At 34.9% G+C, this 26,189-nt stretch overlaps 1 protein-coding gene across 2 annotated transcripts in view; it reads left to right on the forward strand.

Annotated features, from left to right (window-relative positions):
• The window catches only part of SAMSN1 (SAM domain, SH3 domain and nuclear localization signals 1), a 42,858-nt gene extending 24,929 nt beyond the window's left edge, over positions 1-17,929 (forward strand). Inside the window, exons 5-8 of one of the 2 annotated variants that reach the window (XM_006926227.1) lie at positions 954-1,105; positions 4,146-4,352; positions 6,234-6,384; positions 17,057-17,929. In XM_006926227.1, the coding sequence (XP_006926289.1) occupies positions 954-1,105; positions 4,146-4,352; positions 6,234-6,384; positions 17,057-17,259 (713 nt within the window). In that variant the 3' untranslated portion in view covers positions 17,260-17,929. The remainder of the gene's footprint in view (positions 1-953; positions 1,106-4,145; positions 4,353-6,233; positions 6,385-17,056) is intronic. The other variant, XM_015600156.1, reaches the window with a different exon arrangement.
• The last annotated feature ends 8,260 nt before the right edge of the window (positions 17,930-26,189 follow it).

Below are 26,189 nucleotides of genomic sequence, written 5' to 3' on the forward strand. Positions count from 1 at the left end.
CACTTTGGATAATTCCCTCCATCTTTTAAAGTTTAGATTTGGACCTCCTAGAAAAGTTTCTCTCTCTCTCTATCTCTCTCTCTTTCTCTGTCTCTCTCTCTCTCCTCTCTCTCTCCCTCCCGCCCTCCCTCTACTCTTCTCTCCAAGCCTGCTCTTACTTTTTTCTTCCTTTCCTTTTGTAATTCAATATTCTCAAAAAAAGCAGGACATTTACATCAATTCTGACATTATGTTTTAGGTTTCCATCCAGCATTAGTGAATAAAGAATGAAGCAATATATAATATTAAATAAGAGGAATATCATCAGTACATGTTCAACAAGGATTTTCTAAAAGCATTGATATTTTCTAAGAAGGATATCCCTCAGAGTTCAATCACATTTCATGTTACAATATTTGGATGAAACTACTGATATTGTAGGGTGCCTTATAACTTTTTTATATGCACACTGTTATACATCCCTCTAATCTTTTAAGGGCTTTAAATTTTTTTTTTTACAAAGTTTATTTTTCATTTCCTATTAAATTAACTGCTTCTGTTATTTGGAGATGGATAGCAAAGACCAGATGTTTCAAATATTCTAAATTTTATTCTTATTTTCCTATTGGCTATGGAACAGTGATTTTGTGGGGGGAAAAAGTTACTGCACAAACATTTGAAGGATATATTTTTGCATGTGTGAAATTCAGATATTATTAGTATTCATTTCTGCTGGAAGTTTTAAAATTCTAAATTGTGATGTTGAATGTGGGAAGAATTTTATTAACTAGAATGTACTATGGAAAGCTAGTGCCTGATGGAGAGTGACTGGGAAGCAAAAACAGGATGGGTCCCTTAGAACCCCCTCTGGAGACTGCCATCCAATGTTTCAGCATTATCTCTGCCTAGTTGTGTCCAGATGATGCTTATGAACCTTCGATGAGAACTGTCAACCTCCACTTTGCCTTCATCAGGTGGAATAACAAGCTGTTCAGATGGTACAAGTAACCGGGACAGCTTTCGACTTGATGATGACGGCCCCTACTCAGGCCCGTTCTGTGGCCGTGCCAGAGTGCATACCGATTTCACGCCAAGCCCCTATGACACTGACTCCCTCAAAATCAAGGTGTGTGCACATCATATCTGCATTCTGTGTGGTTTGTCTAATGCTGGTTGTATGATCTGTTTTAGAAGTACAAGCAGTAGGAACTGGGTGTTTTTCCCAGTAGTAAAACTGGGGACCTGTTTACTGAGGCAAGAATTAGAACAAAACACACCAGGTACGGGGGAAGAATCAGTCTGTTGAAGCTATTAGTGTAAGTTGCTGTTATGTATATAATGTATAGGATCAGAGCCTATCGGGGAGAAGGAATTATCTACATTTTTCTGAAAGCAGTTGAGTAGCTCTGCCTGATACTTGCTCAAGTAAAAATAATAAAGCCAGGAGAGAGAGGAAAGAGAGATAGCAGGCAAGAGTCCAGCAGACCAAAGGCCTTGGGAACCACACTTAGCTGGGCAACTTCGGTATTTAATTTGGTTACCAGGAGTAAATAGACATCTTTCTCTCGATGATATTCCCTCTTGAGTTCCCTCTTCTTACTCTTGTTCTCAGTATTCATTTCCTATTGCTGTGAAACAAATTACCACAAACTCAGGAGCTTCGACCAACACAAATGTGTCATTAATTATCTCACAGTTCTGTAGTCATACATTTGGGCATGGCTTATCTACTTAAGATCTCACTGGGCTGAAATCAAGGTGTCAGCTGGAACTATGATCTCATCTAAGTCTCTGGATCTTCTTCCAAGTTCACTGGCTGTTACCAGAATTTGGTTCCTTATGGTTGTAGGAGTGAGGCTCCTGCTTTCTTGCTAAACATCAGCTGGGAGCCATTCTCAGTTCCTTGAGGCTGCCAGCCATGGTCCTCTCTATGACATGGAAATTTGCTCCTTCAAGGCCTGTGGGAGAAAAGCTCGCTCATGCCTCAAATCTCTATTTTTAAGAGCTCCTACCTAATTAAGTCAGAAACATCTAGATAGTCTCCCTTTTAATTACAAAATTGACTAATTTGGAACATTAATTACATCTGCATAGTCCCTTCTGTCGTATAACACAACATGGTCATGTGTGAGAAATTCATCATTTTCATAGCCCTGCTTTCACTCAAGGGGAGGAGATGGTTACAACAGCACGAATAGAAGAAGGTTTAATGCTAAAATATTTCATAGATGTTAAATTATTCTTTTCAGGAACATAAAATGCTATGTAGCTAAAAGGACAGAATTTATGAATTTTTTATACTGTCAACACCATGGCAATGTTAACCAATAACTATGATAAGTTATGAAGTATTGATATTATTATTTCACATTCAAGGCACTAAGCACTTCTTTTTATCCCTTCTGTGGTATCAAATCAGAGTGAGCTTGGCTGGAGATTGAGGAAAACATTTTTCCCCACAATTAACTCCTTCGTCATTTCTTAGTCCAAGTCTTGGGATGCTAGTAGCCTAGTTACCATTGTCGGGGGAGGGCAATGAAAGGGAATGAATTGAATACATTTTGACTCAGGATAGCTTTCACCTTCCCTACAGTATTACGCCAGCATACCTCCACTGGTGCTGCCTAAGGCATGTTTGTGGAGCTCTCCTAAGACACAAAAAGTGAATATTGAATACTATTGTTTCCAAAAAGCATCTTATACAAAATTAAATTGGGTCTCTGTTTGCTGAGCTTTCCTGGAATGTATACCCTTTTACAAGTTTAAACAATAATAGAAGGATGGAACAGAGAGCTGCCATGCTTAGAAACTTCGCCTAGAGCTTTGGGAAACTTTCTGGGTCTGCTTAGCTGATCTCATCTAGCCCTATAGCTAAAGGTGAGAAGACCTGGATGAACAGCTCATAGGGTCAGATTAGCAATCACAAATCAGAAAGACCAGATCTTTTAATCACATTGAATTCTACTATTACAAATACAATTTGTGTTTTAGGTGGAAGAATATGGATTCATGGAGCAGCAGAAAAAACATATTTTTAGTAGCAGACTTAATACTTCGTTTGCAGGTAGACTCCTAGAATAGCAAAAATATCGGAAACTATAATGTCCTCCCTGGAGTAGAAAGTTATGTCTTAAGGGAATAACTATGTCTTTTAAATTTTGTTAACCAATGTCACCATAATAAAAATAAAAATAAATGTAGACACTGTATTTGCATAAAAGTCAATTTTCTTTGCAAGGAAATACCCCTGTGAGGTTTTATACTCCTGTCAATAACTGGCAGTCTGTAGCCAGTTAGACTCAGACATGAATAAAGAAAAAGACCAACTGGTTTGTCCATCCCAGTATGCTTCATTCATACTTCAATTCAAACTGTTGTGGAGCTCAAGCTAAGTATTATATCCTTTAGAATGATGAAGTAGCATAATTTATCCTTAATGCACACATAATTTTGTTACATATTTGGTTTGTACAAAGTTCTGAACAGTTTCATTAGGTTAGATAGATGCAATACTTTAGATGGGTTTATTTTATACTGTAGATGAATTTTTCAGATGAACTAGAAGCATAGGTATAGTCACAGACTTCTCTTTCTTCTCCTTCCCCAATATGGGAGCTCCTCTAGGAATGATGGCTTGAGCTTTGCTACATATATATTGCTTTGACAGAACTAATAAAAAGTGCATCATTTCTGAATTCAGATAGCTTAGGCTTGAATTCTGCTTCTGTCATTAACTTCCTGAAATCTTGGAAAATTATTTAAGTCCACGTTTCTTTTTTTAGTAATATTTAGAGTAATAATGACACCTCACGTATGTACCTAAGTGGTGTGTTCTGGACATAAGATGACTTTATGTGTACAAAAGTGTTTTGTAAATTACATTGTGCTCTACAAATAAAAGTTGAAAAGTTGATATGATATAAAAAACACAAACGCCATCAAATGCACGTAGAAGCTTTTCTTCAAGAACATTTCCTTCATTATTACTAGTAAATAGTTTCCTTGGACTTTTAAAGGAAATTTCCTCTATGATTTCTTTTATTTTAGAATCCCCTTAGCACAATGCCCTCATTCTTCTAACTTTCTATGATCCATTATTTTTTTCTACCAATCGTCATAGCACCAGAGTTCTCTAAAGTCTGATTTGTATATTTCTTTGTCCTTAGAAAGGAGACATCATAGACATTATCTGCAAAACACCAATGGGGATGTGGACAGGAATGTTGAACAATAAGGTGGGAAACTTCAAATTTATTTATGTGGATGTCATCTCAGAAGAAGAAACAGCTCCCAAGAAAATAAAGGCACAACGAAGGAGTGGAAGAGAGAAACTCAAGACTCTGCAGGAGTTCTTAGAGAAGATTCACCTTCAGGTTAGCAAACCTGTGCCTATTTGACTTTCGTTGCATATGGAAGGAATAATTGAGGGAAATGGATCAGTGTTTGTACAGAATTGTTAAAAAATAGATGACTTAGAACAAAGGAAAATCTGTTTTCCAAGAACAGTTCTTGTTTCTCCTTTATTACTTTTATTATGCAAGGACAGGTCTTGATATAACATCCTTTGAACTAAACTCTAATGGTACTTAGCAATGACAATAGAGATTAATGTTGAGAAAGTGCAGTGTAAAATGAAAAAATACCTAGGAGAATAAAAGCTCTGAGAAAATATGTAAATGAGAATGATAGAGAGTATAAAGAGTAAAAATAAAAATCCAGAAAATTAAAAGAAAAAAGTAAAAATGAAATTGTATTTTCTATAGAGCAGAGATCAAAAGCAAGTTAAGATAACTAAATATAATTGTTTTAAAAGTAATTTGTTAGGAAACAGTGATCATTAAGTCCAAATAATTGTGTTAAGGAAATTGTTCTCTATATTTATAATCCAATTATTTTCTCGTTATATTAGCAAAATTTTTATGAAATATTTACCTTGTTAAATGGTGTGTACATACAGTACACCTAGCTTTACTCAACTTACTGTTTTGCAATCCATTTTTAAAATTAACATAGTAGTACTTTGCTAGTTTTCAAAATTCATTAAGGCAATAGCCAATTTAACCTTCCTTGTTTGTCCTGAATTATCAATATTTTTGTCTGTAGACACACTCTCCAGGCCTTCCTATATTACTACTAGTGCTCTCAAACTGGGCACCCCTTGCAGGAAGTACAAGTTTGAATCTTGCCTCTACTACTCGTTTGTTGTATGAGAAAACTAAGGTCTAAGGAAGTTAAATAACTTACTCAAGAACCCACAGTTAGATGGTTATGTCAGAATGGGAATTTTGGTTTTCTCTTTTCTAATACAGTGTCCCTTCAAGGATACATTAATTTTAAAAGAACTGCTACTTTTTCCTTTTCTTTTGTCCATAAAGGGCTGGTAATAAGTTCTTCATGATTACTTAAAATTTTAACACACTCTCTTATTCAATTTTAATAACTAAAATAAGGATATTAAAATAATAATCAAGTATAATGGGAAGAATTTTTGAGGAAGCTGGAAAACATTCAACTTCACTTTGAATTTGTTAGAATAGAGATTGCATAAATAGCATACAGACTTTGAAATCAGAAGCCTATGAACTAATAGATCTTGATGTAAATGATGGGCAAGACATACATTCTGAGAAAAGGAAACAATACTTTTCCCAGTCGCAGTGCTTTTGTAAAAGCTTAATAAAAGCTTTTAATTAAATAGAAAGTCTTGGATTCCTTAGATTTATAACCAAAATGCTAAGTCCACTTTTTTATATAAATTGTATCTATTTCAAATTCATTTTTTAACCTACTCCAAGAAGTTAATGAGGATAGCTGTTTTTGCAATCGAGCAAATAAGAAGAGATGCAGATTCAAAAGTATTACTATAATATACTCTATTAGAGGCACTTTATTGATAGATTTAAGGACACTCTAGCTTTGTCAATACAGCTATTTGAGAAGTGAAAAAATGCCCAAAGGGATGAATGATCCAGCTATTTAACTGATCCGTGATTTAGCATTGTCCAGCTTAAGGTAATATTTTCTTCTTTATATTTGTCCTTCCAGAAGGTTGGAATTGTATAGCATACAATTTTAAATGCCCTAGAGTTCATATGTGGAAAACTAGTACAACTATAATAAAGTTCAGCAAAAGTTCTATTTGCACTTTTGATTTCCATATGTATTTCTATACTTTCTTTAAATCTAAAGAGAACTAAAAATAAAATATTTGAATCTGACTACCTTATATTATTCATATTTTTTCTCCCACACAGGACTACACATCAACACTTTTACTCAATGGTTATGAGGCCATAGAAGATTTAAAGGATATAAAAGAGAGTCATCTCATTGAATTAAACATTAAAAACCCAGAAGACAGGATGAGGTTACTATCAGCTGCTGAAAATCTCCTTGATGAAGAAAGTAAGTTTACTCTTCTCCCTAGCTGATAATCATAGTTTAATGTAAATAGTAAAATCGTTAAAAACAAAGCCCCCATTTTATTTACTGAGAATCATATAAAGCATTCTTTCTCACAAAATAAATATTTTCTTATATATTTGGAAACAACTCTGGTCAAATATATAATTAGGAAGAGGACCTTTTTTTCCTTACTGGTCTCAGAAAATGAAAAGACTTTTCTGAGCAACTCATTCAGATTCTGCAGAGCCATTAACTTACACACAAGTGGATGTCTGCATTCCCAAAGACTGAGGGAATCAGAAACAAATACTTAGTGACAGCATGAGCCATTACGAGAAATGTCATATGCAACTTCTGTAGAACAGCACTGAGCATGGCTCTAAGCTAATGAGCTTTTGTGCCACACAAGAAAATTCATTTCATTACCATATAGTCACACCTCGTATGTGTTTTTAATATTCTTTCAAAATGTTATAGTAGCTTGCAAAAATATTCAACACTCAATTTTATTATCTGAGATGGTTCTATGTATTTGTAAGTATAAACTTAAGATAGAGTAATACATGAAGATTCACTCGTGGCAGAATACTGGCTACACCAACTGGGTTTGTGATGAGAGGACAGCTTTTGTTTTTACAGTTGCCCAATCTGAACACTCTTCTTACTGAATCTGGTCAGGCTCCCAGAACCTTGAGTTTAGGCCATGCCAAGATCTGCAAGGAGTATTTTGTTAGGAAAAAAAAAGGGGGAGAGGAGGAAGTGTCTAATTTTAAAGATGAAAAAGAACTTAGATCATCTAATCCAATCTTCTCTTTCTAAAGTAATATTAAATGCTAACTACTTTTTTTGAACATGTTCTCTGAGTAAAACTTTGAGCCAAGGTCTTCACATTTATTACCTTCTTTAATGCTCTCTGAAACTCTGTGAGCTAAATTGTACATTCCCTATTTTTATAATGAGAAATCAAAAAGATAAATAACTTGTCTAAGCTCATGTACCTGAATTGAAGAGCTAAGACCAGTATTTGAGATGTTATGCTATACTTTCTAACACTACAAATAACAGGCCAGATAGAGACTAAGGAAGAAAGTTGTACTTAAGACCCAGGCTTCCTGACTGATCCTTTGTGGCCTTCCCTATATTCTCTTTCATATGCCACACAAAACGGGCATAGTTGCACAGCACATGTTTATTAGGCACTGGCCTTTTATCTAATAGGTATTAGTTTATTTTTTAGAAACTGTACCTCATATTCTTCTTGTTCACTGTCTTGAGTTTGCACAGATCTTCATCCTTTTCAAAGAATGTTCACATGGATGACTAATTTGACATCTTCAGAATGATTTTATTCTTGGGCCTAGGTATTTATATGCATTCTTTAAAGTTGCGAAGGCTAGAAGATGCAGAGAGAAGAGTCACAGAAGCAGACAAAGGTCAAACTTAAGTAGTCAATGTACTCAACAGTACAAGCGCAAACAAACCTGATCACTGTAAACTGAGGTAGCAATATCTTTCAGGTAAAGAGAGTGTCCCCACCACATTTTTCACATTTTGTCATTTTCAAAACATATCTCCTCACTAAGCACTGTGAGGCTAAAAAATAGATTCTGTAGATTTCTCGTAATTGATAATGGTCAGTACCATTGTCAATTCTCTCCAAAATAATTTGATGCTGAAGTACAGGGAGGAAGAAGAATGAGTAGTTTTTGAAGACTCGTATATAATTACTTTTCTTCTACAATACCAGCCAGGTAGGAATTTGGCCCATTCTGCAGATAAGAAAGCATTTTAGAGATAAATTTCAAAGAGGCCAAACAGATAAGTAGCAGAAATGGAGTTTTAACCCAAGGCAGTCTGCTATAAAAACACAAGTTCTTTCTTCCACACATGCGAACTAGTAAATATGAAAAGAACAATGAATATTTGAAAATTGAAATTTTCTACTACTTTGCCAATTTACACAAGAGCTTCAGTTCAGTTTTCCAACTCAGAAAGTGGAAGTTAACATTTAAGTGGAACAGAAAGCTTGCAACAGCCTGATTCCCTGAAAAGTGGAAGGCTATTATGGTTGCATTACAACAGGACTGTAAGTGGAAGGGGCCTTCGGCAAGCAGGGCTTTCAGCTATACAACAGTTTTCAACAGGGACCCATGGAGGGAAGATCAGTTCAGTGCCAAAGGATTGGGCCACTTTTGGCATCCACTCATTTTCTTCATTCCAATTTCCTCATCACCCATCTACTCTCTATGTTAACAAAGAAATAATTTGTAGATGATATCAAATTAGAGCTAGGTGTAATTTTAAAAAACCATCTGACCCAAATTTTTTCTTTGCAAGGTAGGGAAACTAAAACTAGAGGAGGTAAGCAGTTTTCTCAAGGTCACTTATTTAGAAACCAGTCTCCTAAATGCAAATATTAGAAATACAGTCTACTATACCCTGCTCTCTGAAAACAAAAAACATCTCCAACGCATGATGTGACATTCAATGTTTGATATAAAAAAGCACAAACCCCCCAAATTATTTCACTTATAAAACTTTAGAAAACTATACTTGAAGGTCACTAGAAGTCGATCCTTTAATAATAGATAGTAATGTACAAAGATATACACACTGAGCCAAATTCTGGGAGACGAAAAATGGAAAAAATGCAGATTCAACTAGTGTTTATTGTCAACATACAACTCAGAGATTTTTCTTATTTTAATCTTATAGTCTAGAGTACTATTAGAATATACATGTCAAAAAGATGCATATTGCATGCTAGGCTATTCTGACTGAAAGCTATTTATCTTCTATGCAACTGCTTTGCTCAAGAAATAAAGAAGAATGACTTTTATTTGTTGATAAGATATAGAGTTCTGATGATTCAGTATCATGCTGTTGCATGCTTATTTTTATCTAGTCTCTACTCTGTGAATCGTACCTTCTACAACCATGCCAAAATTTAATGTACAACCTTCATGTACCTTGAATGATAAAGACCTATATGGTTATGTAAAAATATGGTTATATATAACTAAGACATTATTAAAAACAAATGGATGTACCAGTCATAGGTTAAAAATAGTTAGCTTTTTGTGTGTATGTGGAAGAATAGAGTATGCAAATTGGCCAGGATTTAATGTATGCATTTTATTTTGATCATTAAATAATGTCAGTTTGGGAATGTCAATAGATTCCTAGTTTAGAGCTTCACTGCTTCTTAGGTTGGGAACTGCAAAGTTTTGCTTTGCCAATCATTCAGTATAAAAATTGAGCAGAGTGGGCACCTGTTTTGAGGACAAGTGTAAATTTTTGAAATAATGTAGAAGGGACCACAAGCTCCATGTGATCCTTTAATTATACTTCTGGAGGGACCATGAGAATGGGGATGGGACAGAGACAAAAACTTAGGGAAGAATAGATAACATTGGCTTAGGGAAGAATAGATAACATTGCACCCACTTAGACCTTGAAAATGTAAATCAGATTAAACTTTTTAGGTCACTGCTTGACAAGAGGTAAAGATGTTTCTCTAACAAGCTGATAGAAGGGCTGGCAGGTGGTGTTAGAGCTGATCACAGGATTACCTATGGAGGCGGAGAATGACTTTGGGGTTCTGCAATCCTAGCAAGACCAGTACGGAGATATTCTGAATTTGCTCCTGTGTTGCATTAAAACTGAGCAGAATTAGGTCACTAGCTCCCTCAGCTAGGAATCTAGATGAAGTAAGAAGGAGAAGAAAGATTAGGGTGCGACTTGGTTCTTAAAGGAGCAAAAGAGCAGAATCTGTTTATTTTGTGCACTTTAGGATTTCTCTATCATCTGAATTTTAAAATGGTCTATTTAATTAGAATAAACATTCTCAGCAAGTAAAAAAAAAAAAGAGTAGAGAATGTGTGTGTGTTTGTGTGTGTTGTTCCATAAACATAACCTTCAAGACCCCTTTGCTTTATGAGAAATATCTCTTTAGAGTAAGTTAACTGCTGTTAATAGTTAATGTTTTTTCTCTTTGTTTTGAACTTGTTCCTTTTTCCCACATTTAGAAACACTTTGATGTGTTTTAAAAGTGTGTCCATAAGGATGTGTACTATTGTCCTTGGGGAAAATGGGTGATGGAAATATCTTGTTTTCCCTTTAGCACAGGAATAATTAAATTTTAAACTGGAAAAAAAAAAGAAAACTCAGTAAATAAGCAAACTGTACTAGAATCTGTATACATTTTAAGTACCTGAAACCTTTGCAGTGCTCAGTGAGGAGGAAGGGGGAAGGGTGGGTTGTGTGCCAGGCTGTTGGCACCAGCTGTGGTCACAGCAGCTCCTCATTGCTCAACTATCCCCAGTTGTGCTTTCCTACCTGCCTATCTGCCCAAAACGATGCAGGGCAAATGGCAAGGCCCAGTCAGGAGTCTGGAACACAAGCTGCCAGCAGGGGAGATTTATAGTTATGCCAAGCAGCAGTCCAGCAGTTGGCCTGAAAATGTGCCAGGGTAGCCTGGTGCCCTAGTCCCTGACATGCGTACCTGGTGTTTCCAAACCACTTGCCATATGATTTGAATCTGGATTAAAGAAACATACATACAGCTTTTAAGAAAAGATATGCTAACCATCTACATACACAGAGTAGAGAAGGCACTTAGGCATTTTACTTTTCTGTATTTATAAATATGCATTTAATATCTATTTCTAGTCATAGCTATTTGTCCTTATGCAACATAGTTTCTTCAGATTTCTTTTTTGGTTTTACCCTTAAGATTTAATCACAATAGGTGCCATAGTTTATGTAATTAAAAAAAAAAAACAACAATAAAATGAAATATAAACATTTTTCTCTTCTACCAGAGAACAATTCCAAGAGAAAGGAGTTCATAGAATTTTCACCTCAGCCACCTAAGGGACTGGTAGCACTTGTGCATGCAGGGCTCCTGTGCTTTTTGTATTGCATTGTGTACTAGGCGTGGCTTTGTAATGATTACCCTGGCTGAACAAGACTGAATCCTTCATTACCATGAGTCTTCCCAAAGCCTCTAGTTCTCTGCTTTACATTAAAGGAATTGTTAATAAATGCTTGTAAAATGAATAAATGTTGAGTGAGGGAGTAAAGAAATTTTCAAATAGTAAGCAAGACTTTTTTTCTGCTTATAATACTTAAAATCCTCTGCAACCCCACCTCCTGCATTAAAGTTTTTGTAACATGCAAATGGCTGTTGATGTGAGCTGCTAAGATTTATTTAATGCATGTATAAACCACATATGCATGTGTGTATGCTAGAATATAAATGAGTACATTTCTAGAGGGCAATAATGTAAAAACTGTCAAAGATTAAATGTGCATATTTTTATATCCAGAAATTCCAGTGCTAAGAATTTGCTTAACTTCTACATACAAATGTATAAAAATACTAGTTAAAATACTAATAATTTTAGTAAAAAACTAAAACCAATGTGAACTTCCATCATTAATTAATTTGTCAAATAAATTGATATATACAAACAAAGTAGGATGAAGAAGTTAAGAGAATGAAGTGCATACTGATGTGAAAAGATGTCCAAAACATATTAAATGGTAAAAGCAAATTGTAGATCAGGGTAATCCCATTTTTGTCAAATAATCATAATTTTTAAAATAATACAATTAGGTTAATTTTTTGCTATCTCAAGAAAATAGGATTAATAAAATTGATTTCCCAAGGTTCTTAATTAAGCAATATAAAATGATCGTTTTTCATCTTATTTGGTCACTATCAAAATAGTCCAATAGGACAACAACTCAACTAAGGGTAAATATTTCCTGGGACCAAAGCTGTTCATGGGATGTGTGATTAGGCAGAGTGGCAGCCTAACAGTGCTCTTTGTGTTGTTGCTGAGTGATTGTAATCTTGAGCGAGTGTGTCTCTGCTCTTACTGAAGCAGCCAGCATGGTACAAGTGGAGGTTGCTGTATGTATGAGTGAAAAGATTTACTCCCTAGCACCCATCTCATTAGAGGGTAGACTAACTATAATGGTGAGATACAAAGAGAGGTGTATAAAAAGGGGGACAGTCATTTTAACTCCATATTCTCTAAGGGCCTAAGGAAAACAACAGTGATTCACTGATTTTCCATGAGGGGATTCCTGTTTATCATTTTTTTCCCCAAAGGGTGGGTTAACATTCAAATGAAATTTATACCAAATATTCACTATAATTAGGAAATTAAAGTTTTCATGTGATTTAAGGATGTGCTTAAGACGAAACTAGAAATAACCAAGAGTTGTACCATATTGTCTACCAAATATTCCTCCATGAACAATGCTGCCTCTGGACAAATAAATACAGCCACAGTTACCTGAAGAATGCCTGAGTTTTGGTTAAGGTGACTCAAATGTAGCTACAGCATGAGGCTGAGGTTTTGAGCCATCCTAAGAGGTATATCCCTGGTTTTTCCTCTTTAAAGACGGCACCAGGATAGAGAAAAATAGGAGGATAATTCCAAGAGCTGTGAGGTATTTTCATTTTAATTCCCACAAAATTCCATATTTAATATTCTTTAGTTCATATTTGCTTTAATCTAAATATCATATTCTTTTAATACAAAAATATTAATTGTTTACTGGGTACTTTGAATGACCAGGCATTTTTCTATGCACTTCAGAGTGCATTATTTTATCATACTTGGCCCAAAGCAACAGAGGCTTCATACCTAAGGCAATCAAGACAGTAAAGTCAGAATCTGGAATATGGGTATAGAAACTTGGGAAAGTGAAGCAAAACTAGTAGTTTATATTTTTTATCAAATCCTTAACTTTCTAATATGTGAATATAGGACAGATTTCTCTTCTTAAAGTATGAGAACTTTTTCACACAATTGGGATCTAATTTGATTTCCTTAAAGCTTTCTTCACTTCTAGTATAATTGAGATTGCCTATACTTAATTAAATGTCACAATTCCAATATAATTATTTTATAATCACCATGACACTTTTTATCTCCACAGTTAACTATCTTGAAATGTTGAACCATGGACTTTATATAATTACATAAAAAATCTGATAAGAATAAAATATTTTAATATTTAAATTAGTTCTTTATGACAAAATATTTCCTAAAAAATTTCTCGTAGCATAATTATTTTATTTTCATTATATAGAGTACAGAATGATTTGAAAATGCTTTCTGGACTTATTATGCCTGCTTTTTGCTGGCGGCAAAAGGAAATATCCTTATTCAAATTATTTAATAATCCTCCAATATATTCAGATTTGAAAATGTACAGCCTTTGGGATATTTGCAAACTATTCAGGACTTTATTGAAAAATTGTAGCATTTTAATTTTTGATTTTACTTATAATCAATTATAAAACATTATAGATGATCTGAGAACTACAGAAGAAACCTATCAAAATTTTAATACTTTCATTTGTGAATTATATGCACATATATGTTTTTACATAATATTAATAATGGAATATACAAACATACATATGGAATTTTTAAGTTAACATATTATCAGAAACTTTTTGGTATAAAGATGCACTCAGCTATATTATGACAAATCTGTAATTTTGGAAGCAAACTATTTTTTATTTCAATCTCACTTGCGTAGTTAGCTCAGATGATTGGACCATGGGATAAAGGTTACAGTCTCGAGATTTCTGGGTAGGTCAGTTAGCTTTACTGTTTCATGGTCACGTGAAGGGACTAAATAACTTAGAAAGAAAATATGGATGCATTACTGTGAACTCATCCCCTCTGCTAGAAAAACTATCCATAGCACAAATACTAGGTTTATGCCAATCTCTAAGTCATTAGTGTCAGAATGAAAAATAAGACAAAATGTAGAAAATAAAAAAAAAATCTTGACCCACCACATACAAAAACTGAATGCTATATAGCTTTCATTTCCATAATATAACATAATGACCTGCCTTTTCTTTTTATAGTTACAGTTGAGGGACTCCAGCTGATCACCTGCCTGAAATTATTGCAAGCCTGGTGGGAAGCATTTGAGGAGGCACAGTCATGTTTTCATTCTACTAGGAAATCATTTAGCAAATTACTGCTGTTCTGTAAATTACAGTGCTGCATAACTTTCATACTGAGAAACTATTTCCTTTTTCCATAAAAATTGCAGATGAAAGGTTTCTGCAACAAGTAACCTGTATTTAAAACAAACCAATTCCTAGAATTTAGAGAATGTGATATAATGTTTCTCAAAAATAAAAACAAATAGATTTTATTACTAATATTAAAAAAATTACATTCTCTATTAAAGTCAAATTTTTATTTATTGTTTGTTTACTCATTGCCTTTTGAGATGAATGTATAAAACCTTCTGAGGATAAAATAACAAGCTAAGTAATTACTTTTTTGAAAGGAAAAGAGCTAATTTTGGAAATCAGAGTTCTTTAAGCCTAAATTTTATATACTGAAGACAGCACCACAATCAGTAATCAACCTAAATAGAACATGGTATTGGGAGCAGTTTTAATTATGCCAAATCCTGTTTAGATGTCAGTCAGAAGGGAAGTAGCTCAGTAATTTTAATTTTGTGTTCAGGTGATAGGCTCAAATATAATTTGGAGAAACATGGCTTTATCCCCACAACCATTCTAAGAGGATTGTACTCCATATAGGATGGTCACTGCTGATGTCACAGGAAGCAAACAAAAGGGCTTTTTTTACTCTGCCCTTTTCCAGAAACACTTGGATAATGGAACATAGAGCTGGCTCACTTCATTTCAGTGGCAATAAGATAGACAGGCAGAGGCAGGGGAGAAAGCTTCTGCTCAGAGAATGAAGTCCCATTTCAGAGCTGCCTTCTCTCTCTCTCTCTCTCTCTCTCTCTCTCTCTCTCTCTCTCACACACACACACACACACACACACACTTGGAAACAAAAGTGAAGACATGGATGCTCACAAAGACTAATGAATATCAAGTAGGTTAAGAGATTCCCCCAACATATATGTTGTTATGACTAATAAATAGAAAATCCTTCATGTAGCTAAAATTTTAAAATAACAATCATAATAGATGCATATTAAAATTAAAGCTCCTTATACCTAGAACTAGTTATAACATTACTAGTTTTAAATATTTGATAGTTGAATCCATAGTTAAAAGCAGTTGTACAAATGTAGAGAAGATTTGGAAAATGGTATAAATGTGTTTTCATTGTTGCAAATAAAAACTTTGAGGAAAAGATTAAAAAGACTTATGATTCATTTTGAAGATGAGTAGACTAAAAAATGATTTTTATCATTTTTTCTAACCTTTCTCAACCTGTATTCATTATCTAAACCACAGAAAATAATTTAAGTAACTTTTTTCTCAGCTTCTCCATAGATAGCGCATAACTAGTACCATTCCAGGTACACTAAAGAGAAGTTAATTCGTTAAACATAGGATGCTGTGGGGCACCAGGGCTCAGTTCTCTCTAGTTGACAACAATTAGATACACAATGGATCATAAACTATGTTGGCAAGGTAGCTAGAGCCTAGAAAATGCAATTAAAAAGCAGATGTGTAGATAAGATAAAGGGATATTTCCTAAAGATAAATTACTCAGCATTATAAGAGTTTATTAAGGAAAACTACACCATTTTTTTCTCTCATGGATTTTGAAGTTGGTACTTACTTTGTTCCGACTGGAATGGGATGAAGTATGTAGCCACTGAAGGCAGAGGTCTTGTTCCACCCTGAAATGTATATATTTGGTTTTTGCAATGTGGGGCTATTCAAATGTCCAAAGTGAGGTAAGTTCCAAGGTTAGAAGGGAAAAGAATAAAACATATTGATATAGCTGAGAGCTAAGGTCCATCTCATGATGAAGAGAAATACTCATTTGCTGGTGTCAGGGAAGGCAAAGAAAGAAATATCACGTTAACAAAAAGAAAGCTGATGCTAAAGAATTCTTGAGAAGAGTAAAACTTAACAGGGCTACTTAGGTTCTTTAGAAAAATCTTTTGTTACATCACTAATAATATTTTTTTTTTCAAAAAGATAATACCAATTGAATCTAAAATACTGCTTTTATGACACAATTACCAATCTGAATATAAATGACTGTTAGAACTACAAACAGATATACGAAACAAACTAAATAAGATTCGATGAAATGGTGGTATTTTACTACCCAAAAGAAACCTGGTTTCTTTGTTTGATAAAAAGGGAAATCTCGAATATTCCAAGTTTTATTATTTAAACTCCAAGTAAGTGAAATCCTGTTATACATTGTTGTCCACAGTGATCCTTTATTCACTAATCCACATTTTCATGATTCTAGAGTTGTTCACTACGGACTATGGACTGTACGGATAATCTACAAATTACTTTTTCTAATGTTTCTTTAAGGAGTATTTGGACAAGGCATCAGTCACACTGTGGATACAATCTGCTTTCTTTGGCAAGTCATCACTAATGTAAAATGAGAGTCCATATTGATCTTTGCTTATGCAAGCAGTTAACATGAATTCCATGAAACTGCAAGCGAGCAACAAAGGGGAAACTTTGTCTTCTAAGAAAACAGTGGTTTGAATAGTTGAGTGTAAATATCTCTTTTATAATAAAAAAAAATATGTTATTTACTTATAGAAGTTTCAATTATAAGAAGTCAAGGTTAGAACAGTTGAAAGAGCTTGAAGATAAATGCGTGCATGAATAAAACTTTTTTTGGCTTTGCCTAACTGCTGCCTTCTTTTCCATTTACAGATGTTCAAGAGCAAGAAAATGAATCTGTGCCCCTATCCTTAAGCCCAGACACCTCCTTAAATAAGTCACAACTAGATGACTGCCCAAGGGACTCTGGTTGTTACATCTCATCAGAAAATTCAGATAATGGCAAAGAAGATCTGGAGTCTGAAAATCTTTCCAACATGGTACAGAAGATAACTATCACAGAAACAAGTGACTGAACACACATTCTGAACTCTATATCTACAGATGTACTCCATTTTAACTTTCCTTGAGCTAAAAGATCAAATCGGAGAGGAAGAGAAGTATTTGCGGATACAACCTAAAGTTAAAATGTTTTAATCTGAATAATTGTACATAAAAGTTCATATCTTTAACATTCCCAATTATTATAAACGATATGTATATTTATTATTTTAAATTCTACATGTTAATATTTCACATGTCTGTATTAGAAATGTACAGTATAAATCTTTGGTATGTGTGACATAAGCTTTTATTTGACTTCATAAGTGCAAAATGATAAATTCTGCAAAAAGAAACGAACACCTTTTTCATACCTGCCAGGTTTGAATTTGTATATATTATTGAATGAATAGCAGTGGAGCATGTGTGTGATAGCCAATTGTCTAAGAAGCATTTACACTCATCTTTATACTTACTGGGAAAGTACAGGTTAATATTGGAGACTTTTATACTGATCCACAGTGGAGTTTCAGTAATTATTTTTTGTTGATTTCTTCACTTATTTGCTATAAAAGTATAGATAAGATATTGTCAATTCTAATTAGTAAAACTAATTTTAATAATGTACAGATGTTTCACGTTTAAATGTAAATACTTTTAATTTTGAAATGCCCTAATTTTAATAATAAAAAGAACTGTGTGCATTTGATATTTTTCAGACTAGTTTTACTTAAAGTATTTTCATATTAGACCTTTAGACAGAATATCTCCTACAAGACAAGGTCTTATGGTCAGTCCTTACTTTTATAAATAGATATATATATATATATAGATAGATAGATATAGATATATCTATATCTATCTATATATATATATATATATATTATTCCCAAATCATATGCTTCACCTCAGTCTGTCTCCTGAGCCCCAGATCTGTGTCATCCAATTTCCTGAATACTTCTATGCATCAGTCCGTTCAGGCTGCCACAACAAAATACAATAAACTGGGTGCCTTACAACAGAAATTCATCTTCTCAGTCCTGGAGGTTAAAAGTTCAAGATTAGGTTGCCAGTGTGGTTGGGTTCTGCTGAGATCTCACTTCCTGACTTGCAGAAAGCCATCTTCTTACTGTGTCCTCACAAGGCACAGAGAGATTGCAAGCTTTCTGGTGTTTCTTCTGAGAAGGCCACTAATCTCATCATGAAGCCTCACCCTCATGACCTCATGTAAACCAAATTATCTTCCAAAGTCCCCATCTCTAAATTACATACACTGGGGGTTAGAGGTTAAACATATAAATTGGGGTGGGGGGTACATAGTTCAGTCCATAGCACTTTAGGAAGCTTCAACTCAATATGCCCAAATCCTTGATTTCCTCTACAAATTTGTCTCTCCTTTTTTATTCTCAGCCTACCTCTCTTTAGTAGTACCAACACCCAGCTAGTTACCTAAAGCAGAAAATCTCACTTCATCTGACATATATACTCTTCATATAGATTCAAAAAGTAATCAAGCCCTATAGATCTTACATTTAGAAATGCTTTCATATTTATGGCTTTCTAGCCATTCCCAAAGTTGCTGTCTTGATTTGCAACCTCATGTTTCATGTGTAAAATATAGTAATAGCTTTCCAACTGACCTCTGTTCTTCCAGTGCCCTCCTTCTTGGTCCATTCTCCACACAGCCTCCAGAAAGATCTTTCCAATGTGCAAATCAAATCATGTACTTCTTGGATTGAAGTTTTTTGGTGGCTTCTCATCATCTTTAGTATAATATTGAAACTCTCTTCCAGGATACATAAGTCTTTCCCAACCATTTGTTTTTTACCTATGTTGTGAGTATGTATTTCTTCTCACACCTTTCATTTTATACTCTCCAGCCATAACAATCTATTTTCAAATCCCTGAATTCACTATTCCCTTTGTGACTTTTCTTTTGCTATTTATTTTCCTGGAATTGTTCCTGCTATTTTCTGCATCCATAAGCTACCCTTTGTTTTCCATCTTAAAGTTCACAAAAGTCACTTACTCTGTGAAGCCCTTTCATGATTTCCTTTGGTGTTCTCCTCTTTGTGTTTCCATAGCAACTTGCATCTCTGTTGATTATAGCACTTATACTTTATCTATCTGTATGACACTTGTCCTTCCATGAGACTGTGACCTCCTTGTGCCAGAGATTATTTTGTTTAGCCTTCTTAATCTCTGATGCATGGTATTACACTGGGTACAGAGTGGCATTTAGGAAATGTTTGCTGGAATGCATTAAATACAATAATGATTCTCATGTAACATATTCTATATTTATATTTAAATCAATCCACTCAGCCTATAGGTAAATACCTTCTAAAGTGACCGAAAATTTTTTTAAAATACATAAAACATAATACCTTAGGAAAAATCAAGAAACACAAAGTGTTATTTCAAATGCTATGGAACAACTGTTAATCTCTAATGTATTTTTTTTTTTTTTCAGATCCATGAGATTTAATCCCATATGCACTGCCTCTGTCAGGAGTAAAGCACACGCCTACTTCTGTTCTTCCCTTTCCACAGCAGTAAAAGGTGTTTCAAACTTCCAACATGCTGTCTCCATTGTGGCCCCACTCCTGCTATGGCTACTGCTCCAAATAGATTATTCTATTTGGACTCATTGGACACACCATAGCCACTGACCATAATTTTTAAACTTTAATCAACCAGATATTTAAGGGAGGTCAAGAAAGTACAACTACTTTATAATAATATCAGGAAATTGTAGGTTAGGCAGCACCTAAAGAAAGAATTACTTGATTGTAAAGTGGTAGAAATCTCTTGTGAAGCATTCTCAGTCACAACTTCTATCCTTTCAAAATGAATATCTGGTACCCAATCAAGGATTCAGGGAAATGTTTTTGAGTAGAAGTGTTGCAGAGGCCTTGAGGAGACAGAAGTATAGGAAGAGAGATTGGATTACTGCAAAGAGGGAATGAGAGGAAAGTGAAGACACCATGAGGCTCAAATTGATGAAAGGATGGCTCCTTCACAGATCACAGTACTAAAAAGGATACATTTGTAGCAAAAGTATACACCATATTAAGGGGGTGCTGCTGCCTTCACTGTACCTACTGCATCTCTTTCTCAGGTTTTTCTCTTAACCATGGAAAGCTGGATAAAGAGGAGTGGAAAGGTAGAAACTAGTCCATCCAAGGTGGTGAAGTAGCTCAGGGGCTTAGATTTTCTGCTGTTTTGGCTGGGAGAGAGACATGAGTCTGAGCCTTTAAAGAGTAGATGTGGAGGTGGTGAGAGGGCTGACATTTTAATGTTTACAGATGATCACACTGGCTTTGTGTTTCTAGGCTGAAACCTGGTAAGAGTCTTAGTCTCATTAGCTTATTTGTTCACTTGACAATAGTTAGACATTAAGCATATATGTTGCCTGAGACTATGTCAATAAAGGCCTTTTGGATTAGGTAATCTGCATTAGAATCCCCCCATATCCTCTTCATTAGAACCGGCTATCTTTCAGCATAGAAAGGTAATACAGTTTGGGGATGAAATGATTATTCTGATCCCAGGGTTATCCTATATTTACGAATTCAAGTATGTTGTGATGGTGTACATGGTTAGAGAAATTTTATTCCAGATAAATGGATAAAATTCTCACAATGTATTTTTGGTAAGAGCAAAATTCAGATCATTTAAATTCTTGCTCCTACCTCCACTCCCAATTCTATTGCTGATATAAATACAAATGTATCTTTACTCTGAAGCATTTTATCAGAAGTTTTTTTAGCAAAGAAATTGCCAAGACAATTAGTTAAGAAATAAAACAACTTTTAAAACTTTAAAAATGATAGGCAGCTAAAGATTATCAGGTTTTAGAGAACATACAATTCACTGAGGTTAGAGTCAAGTGCCTTGCAACTTCCTGAGTGGGGCCAAATTGATGACATTTCATGTTGAGAAACTTCCGTTACAAGCATAACTTCTGAGAAAAATAGTATGAAGAAATTTTAGATATTCCATCAGCCCACACATGCACGCACTTCCATCCCCCCATCATGAACAAAGAAAATTGTATAACTAATCAGCATGCAGACTTCATGTGCTACTTTATAAAGTGGGAAGTCATGCTAAAATTATGTAAAAGTTGAAAGCAGAATGAATAGAAACTAAATATAGGCAAGAGAACAAGAGTTTGTAAATCTGACCAGGTTTTTTGGCTATGGAAATAAGACAGATAAAACTCTCACTTTATCTTACCTCCTAGCTTACTGCTGAGTTCATCTGATCACACTCAACGTTGACCTACACACATAGACTGGAGGTCCTGGTTTGAAGACTTATGTGATATTGGGCAGGTCACTATTCTCTGAGCTTGGGCTTTTCTCTCTACAAAATAATTATAGTACTAATATTTCATATTACTGTGTTGATAAATGAGGTAATATGGCAAAGCACTCAGCACAGTGCACGCAGTATGTGCATAAAAACTGGTATCTAAAAATAAAATGGAAGCAGTGCACATGCTATAATAACATAGGCACGAACTTGTAGTAATTTTAAATTCTTCAGACAAATTGTCTGAGGGCTTAGACAACTGTAATGTCCAGCAGCAATGAAAGAGAATCAGCTCATTTAACAGAACTTGGCAGATAAATGACCCTTCTATCATGACAGAACATTTCTTTCTTTACTGCTGACAGTCTAGAAAGAGGCTATGTTGTAATTAGCTTTGATTCCTCATCCTTGGCACATGACAGGGATAACTATTTTTGAAGACTGTGTGATTGAATAAATAAATAAATGCCTATATTAATGAACGAATAAATAAATACAAGATTTGAGATTATTAGTGCTATTACTACACCATGGGCCCTGGGCTTTACAATATGGAGTCATGGCTGATTGTGCTACTGCCAAAAGAGAAACCCTTAGGAAGACACCCTAAATGTAGATATTTACATATTTATGAAGCTTATGGACATTTAGGCAAATGATCTGCCATGGGAAATCAAAGTGCAGGGAGAGGTCACCAGGAAAATGTGATATTTTCATTACTCTCCTTTCCTTTTTCATCATGCAAATCTTTACATTTGAATTACCAACAGAGTATCAATGTGTTTGCGTGATGTATATTACAAATTAAGAAGCCATGATGAAAGAACCTAAAAAATAACATTAGTAAATTCTGTGATCTCTTTTGACCTTCTGGTGTCCCTGGTGGGCCTGAGTGCACAGAACCTTTTCTTCACAGGAAAGGAGTGGAATCCTGATGCATATAAGTAACAGGATGGTTTTCCTCTCTGAGTTCTTGGGCACCGGGCCAAGTGAATGGGCAGGAATCATTCCATTTGCAGAGTAAAATGGGGTGAAAAGCACTTCTGGCACACTTTGTCCATATAAATTATACTGTTTGCAATTCATCAACTCTTTCTCTCTTTTATATCCATATGTAATGTAAATGATCATCTTTTTCTGAAGCTCCATAATGATGCACAGCTCAAAAATGTGATAGAATCAGCTAAAAAAGAGCAGATGGAAGTTTTTCCCCAGTATGCATATTCATAAAAAAAATAGAGAACTCAACAAAAGGAGATACATAAGTGCTTGTACCCAGGGGCTGCATGAACTTATATATAACAGTAAGTTGGTTTTCCACAACTATTTATTCTTGAAACCTTTACTCATTCATTCCTGCAGCAATCATTAAAAACATTCTGGGAACAAAATCTGTCTCTCTGTATAACAACTGTATTTCCCTTGGGGTTTTTATTGCACCTTAGAATCTATGATTAAGGAAGTATTGGTTAAATATTTTACTAGAGAAATACAATTAGAAGGCAAACCATGTAAAAAAGTGAAGACTTCAGTGCTTCTTTAGTAATACACACTACAGATATTTAAAAGCACACTGTTACACTGAAAAAAGCTACATGGGAGAATAACAAACTGTCTGGACGGCATTTAGCTATGTTTGTTTTTTAATAGCTGATCACTCAGAGGCTAAGGTGGTTCATGCACATGTACTGCAGAAGCAACATAATGAATAGAGCATCAGGAGATAGTGTGAAATAAAATAACCATAAAATATAAGAAATTGTTGAAAAACAAAGAAAGTCATTCAAAGGGTACATATGAATTTTGGTCACATAACCAAAGAAGCAATATTCATGCCAAAATTAGATGTTTCTGACTCCTTGTGTCTTCCTTCAGATCCACTCCCTACGTGAAGCCCTGGTACTGCCTCCAGGACCCAGAGCTGTATGGACTCCATACATTCTTGATCTGTGCCCTCAGGTTTCTGTTGGACCCAATGAATGGAAAGCCTCAGGAGACTGGAGAGAAAGAGAGAAATGAGACCAGGTTATTTATTCTTCCCATGAGATCACCTTGTGCTGGCCATCTCCCATAATCAAAGCTCAATCCCTAAAGGTGACTTTTTGCACATAATTTCCTTTCCTTCAGATTCCGATAATTATTAGTTTCTCTCATCAATTTAGGCCTAGATTTAATAACGGCTCTGTGGCCATTAGCTCTCACTACTTGCACAGACCTTAATGGTTCCCCTACCCTCCATCCTGCCCACCTCTTTGTAATTTGTCTCTTTATAAATAAACCTTCCTTGGATTATCCCAATTTATGTTATCTGTTTTCTGTTGGGAGCTGGGCTCCACCATTATTCATGATTTCCAGTTACTTGGGTCATGTTCTTGAGTCCAATGAGCACTGTTCTGTGTCTTCAGTATAATTACATTTACATGGTCTCAGGTCATTTCTACCTATTTCATGAACAGCCTCCATCCTTGCTGATAATCAAATGGCTTCAGGGTAAAGTATTTCCACTAACACTACCAAAACTCATGCCCTTTACCTCTTTCAATCCCTTAGCCATCTGTTTCATGGGGCCCACCCGCATATTTCTCATTTTTCCAAGCAGGTAAGATTTCCTAGAACTGGAGTGACTGGCAGCATATAAATGGAGGTTTTCATGATGCAGTTCAGGCCAACCTAACTGTGAGGAATACGTGTTCTATCCTTTACTAACAACTAAGCCCATAGTCCACTTTTCTATAAAACATAGGGCCATTTCTGTTTAGATAATACACCATGTACCAACATTAATATCCATTCACCAACTATATAATAGAATGAAGCAAATGTATATTTTAGCTGCTTACAGCTAATCAGAAGTATCTGACATTAACATCATTAGGGTTGTTTTTTATAAATGTGATAGCCCATAGATATCGGGATTTTACTATCAACTTCTCATGTCTAAATTCTTTAATTTTAAATTATATTTCATCTATAATGTTACTCACTAACATGGGTTTCTTAAACACAAAGCCTTAGGCCTCTTAATCTCAAAAGAGTTATTGTAGAACATAGATACCCAGATAATTTGCATGATTAATGAAAATATGTTTAGAATATTAAACATTTAAGATGTTAGCATTTAGTAGGCTTTCTGACAGAAGTTAAAAAACTATTAGAATGACTGATGAATTGCTACAGTACATTAGTCCTCAGAACAGGGAATGTGCTAGAGGACATTCAGCATTCTTGTTTTTTTTCCTATTTTCCCCCTCCAACTAAACTGTCCTTTTGTAACCTTGGTTCAGTTGTAAATGACCAAGAACAAAACTTTGCAAAGTTTTGAGGAACTTGAAAATTACACAGAAAGCTACTGACAGGGAGAAATAAAGCAATTGTATTAGCCAGGGATTTGCACACAGGAACTGGTACATAGTAGGAAATGAATAAAAATGTGTTGAAGGAATTGAAACATATTTTTTCATGGTTCAGATGGTCTTCTCTCAGCACAGAAGAAAAATAAAATAGAAAATTATTCCCTAGTCAGTTGCAAGGTCACTGGCAGTTTAGCTGTTCATAACTAGGGAATGTAGACACACTTATTCTTTCCATTTTTAGGAACTGTGTTTCAAAATGGAGCTCCACCTACTGACATCTTTATAGAGCCCTTCGTCTTTGATTGCTGCAGAGCTTATCAGTACCTATTTGGCCATTTATTTCCTCCTGTTGTTATACTTAGAGATAAAATATACCAGAAAGGACTGTCAGAGAGGTGTTTATAGCCCCACTGGGTAAAAAGTAAAATACCATTGAAAATGTAGAACCACAAGAAATGCCAAAATAAATTCTTAAGGTAGGAGCAATAAGCTGCATAATGGCCATGCTTTGAGGGAGACAATTAACATTACTTTAATTTATGTCAAGTATTATCATGAAGTTATGAGCTCCCTCTCTGACTCCTACTTGCCAAAGCTAGCTTCTTTAGGCAGGATTTCCTTTAGTGTTATTTAGTTTATAGTTCTCCAACACTCACTTACACAGCACCTTATTCCTGTGTCAGTGAGTATTGAGAAAAATAAACTACTATACTTCATCTGGAATCCTACTACTTAGTCATTAATGCAAAAGAGGGCAAGGCAAATATAGCAGGCTGAATAATTGTCTCCAAAGACAGACGATCTTAATCTGTGGAACCTCATAAAAGTTACCTTATTTATGAAAAGTGTCTTTGCAAGTGAGATTAAATTAAGGATCCTAAAATAGGGAAATCATTATGGATTATCTGGGTGAGCCTTAAATGCATCATGAGTGTCCTTATACGAGAGAGGTAGAGAGATATCTGGTACACAGAGAAGACAAGGCAATGTGTGGGCAGAGCAGAGAGAGATTTAAAGATGCTGGCTGGCTTTGATGATTGGGGTGATGTAAACACAGGAATGTTGGAAGCTACCAGAAGCTGGAAAAGGAAAGAAGTGGATTCTCCTCTTGAGCCTCTAGCAAAAGTGTGGCCATGCAGACACGCTTTGGATTTTGGCCCAATGATACTGGTTCTGAACTTCTGGCCTCAAGAACTAGGAGAGAATAAATTTCTGTTGTTTTAAGCCATCAAGTTTGTGATCATTTGTTTTAACAGCCGCAGGAAACTAAGACAGCAAATAAACCATTTCCA

The sequence above is a fragment of the Pteropus alecto genome, unplaced genomic scaffold, assembly GCF_000325575.1.
Source record: "Pteropus alecto unplaced genomic scaffold, ASM32557v1 scaffold239, whole genome shotgun sequence".
NCBI lineage: Eukaryota > Metazoa > Chordata > Mammalia > Chiroptera > Pteropodidae > Pteropus > Pteropus alecto.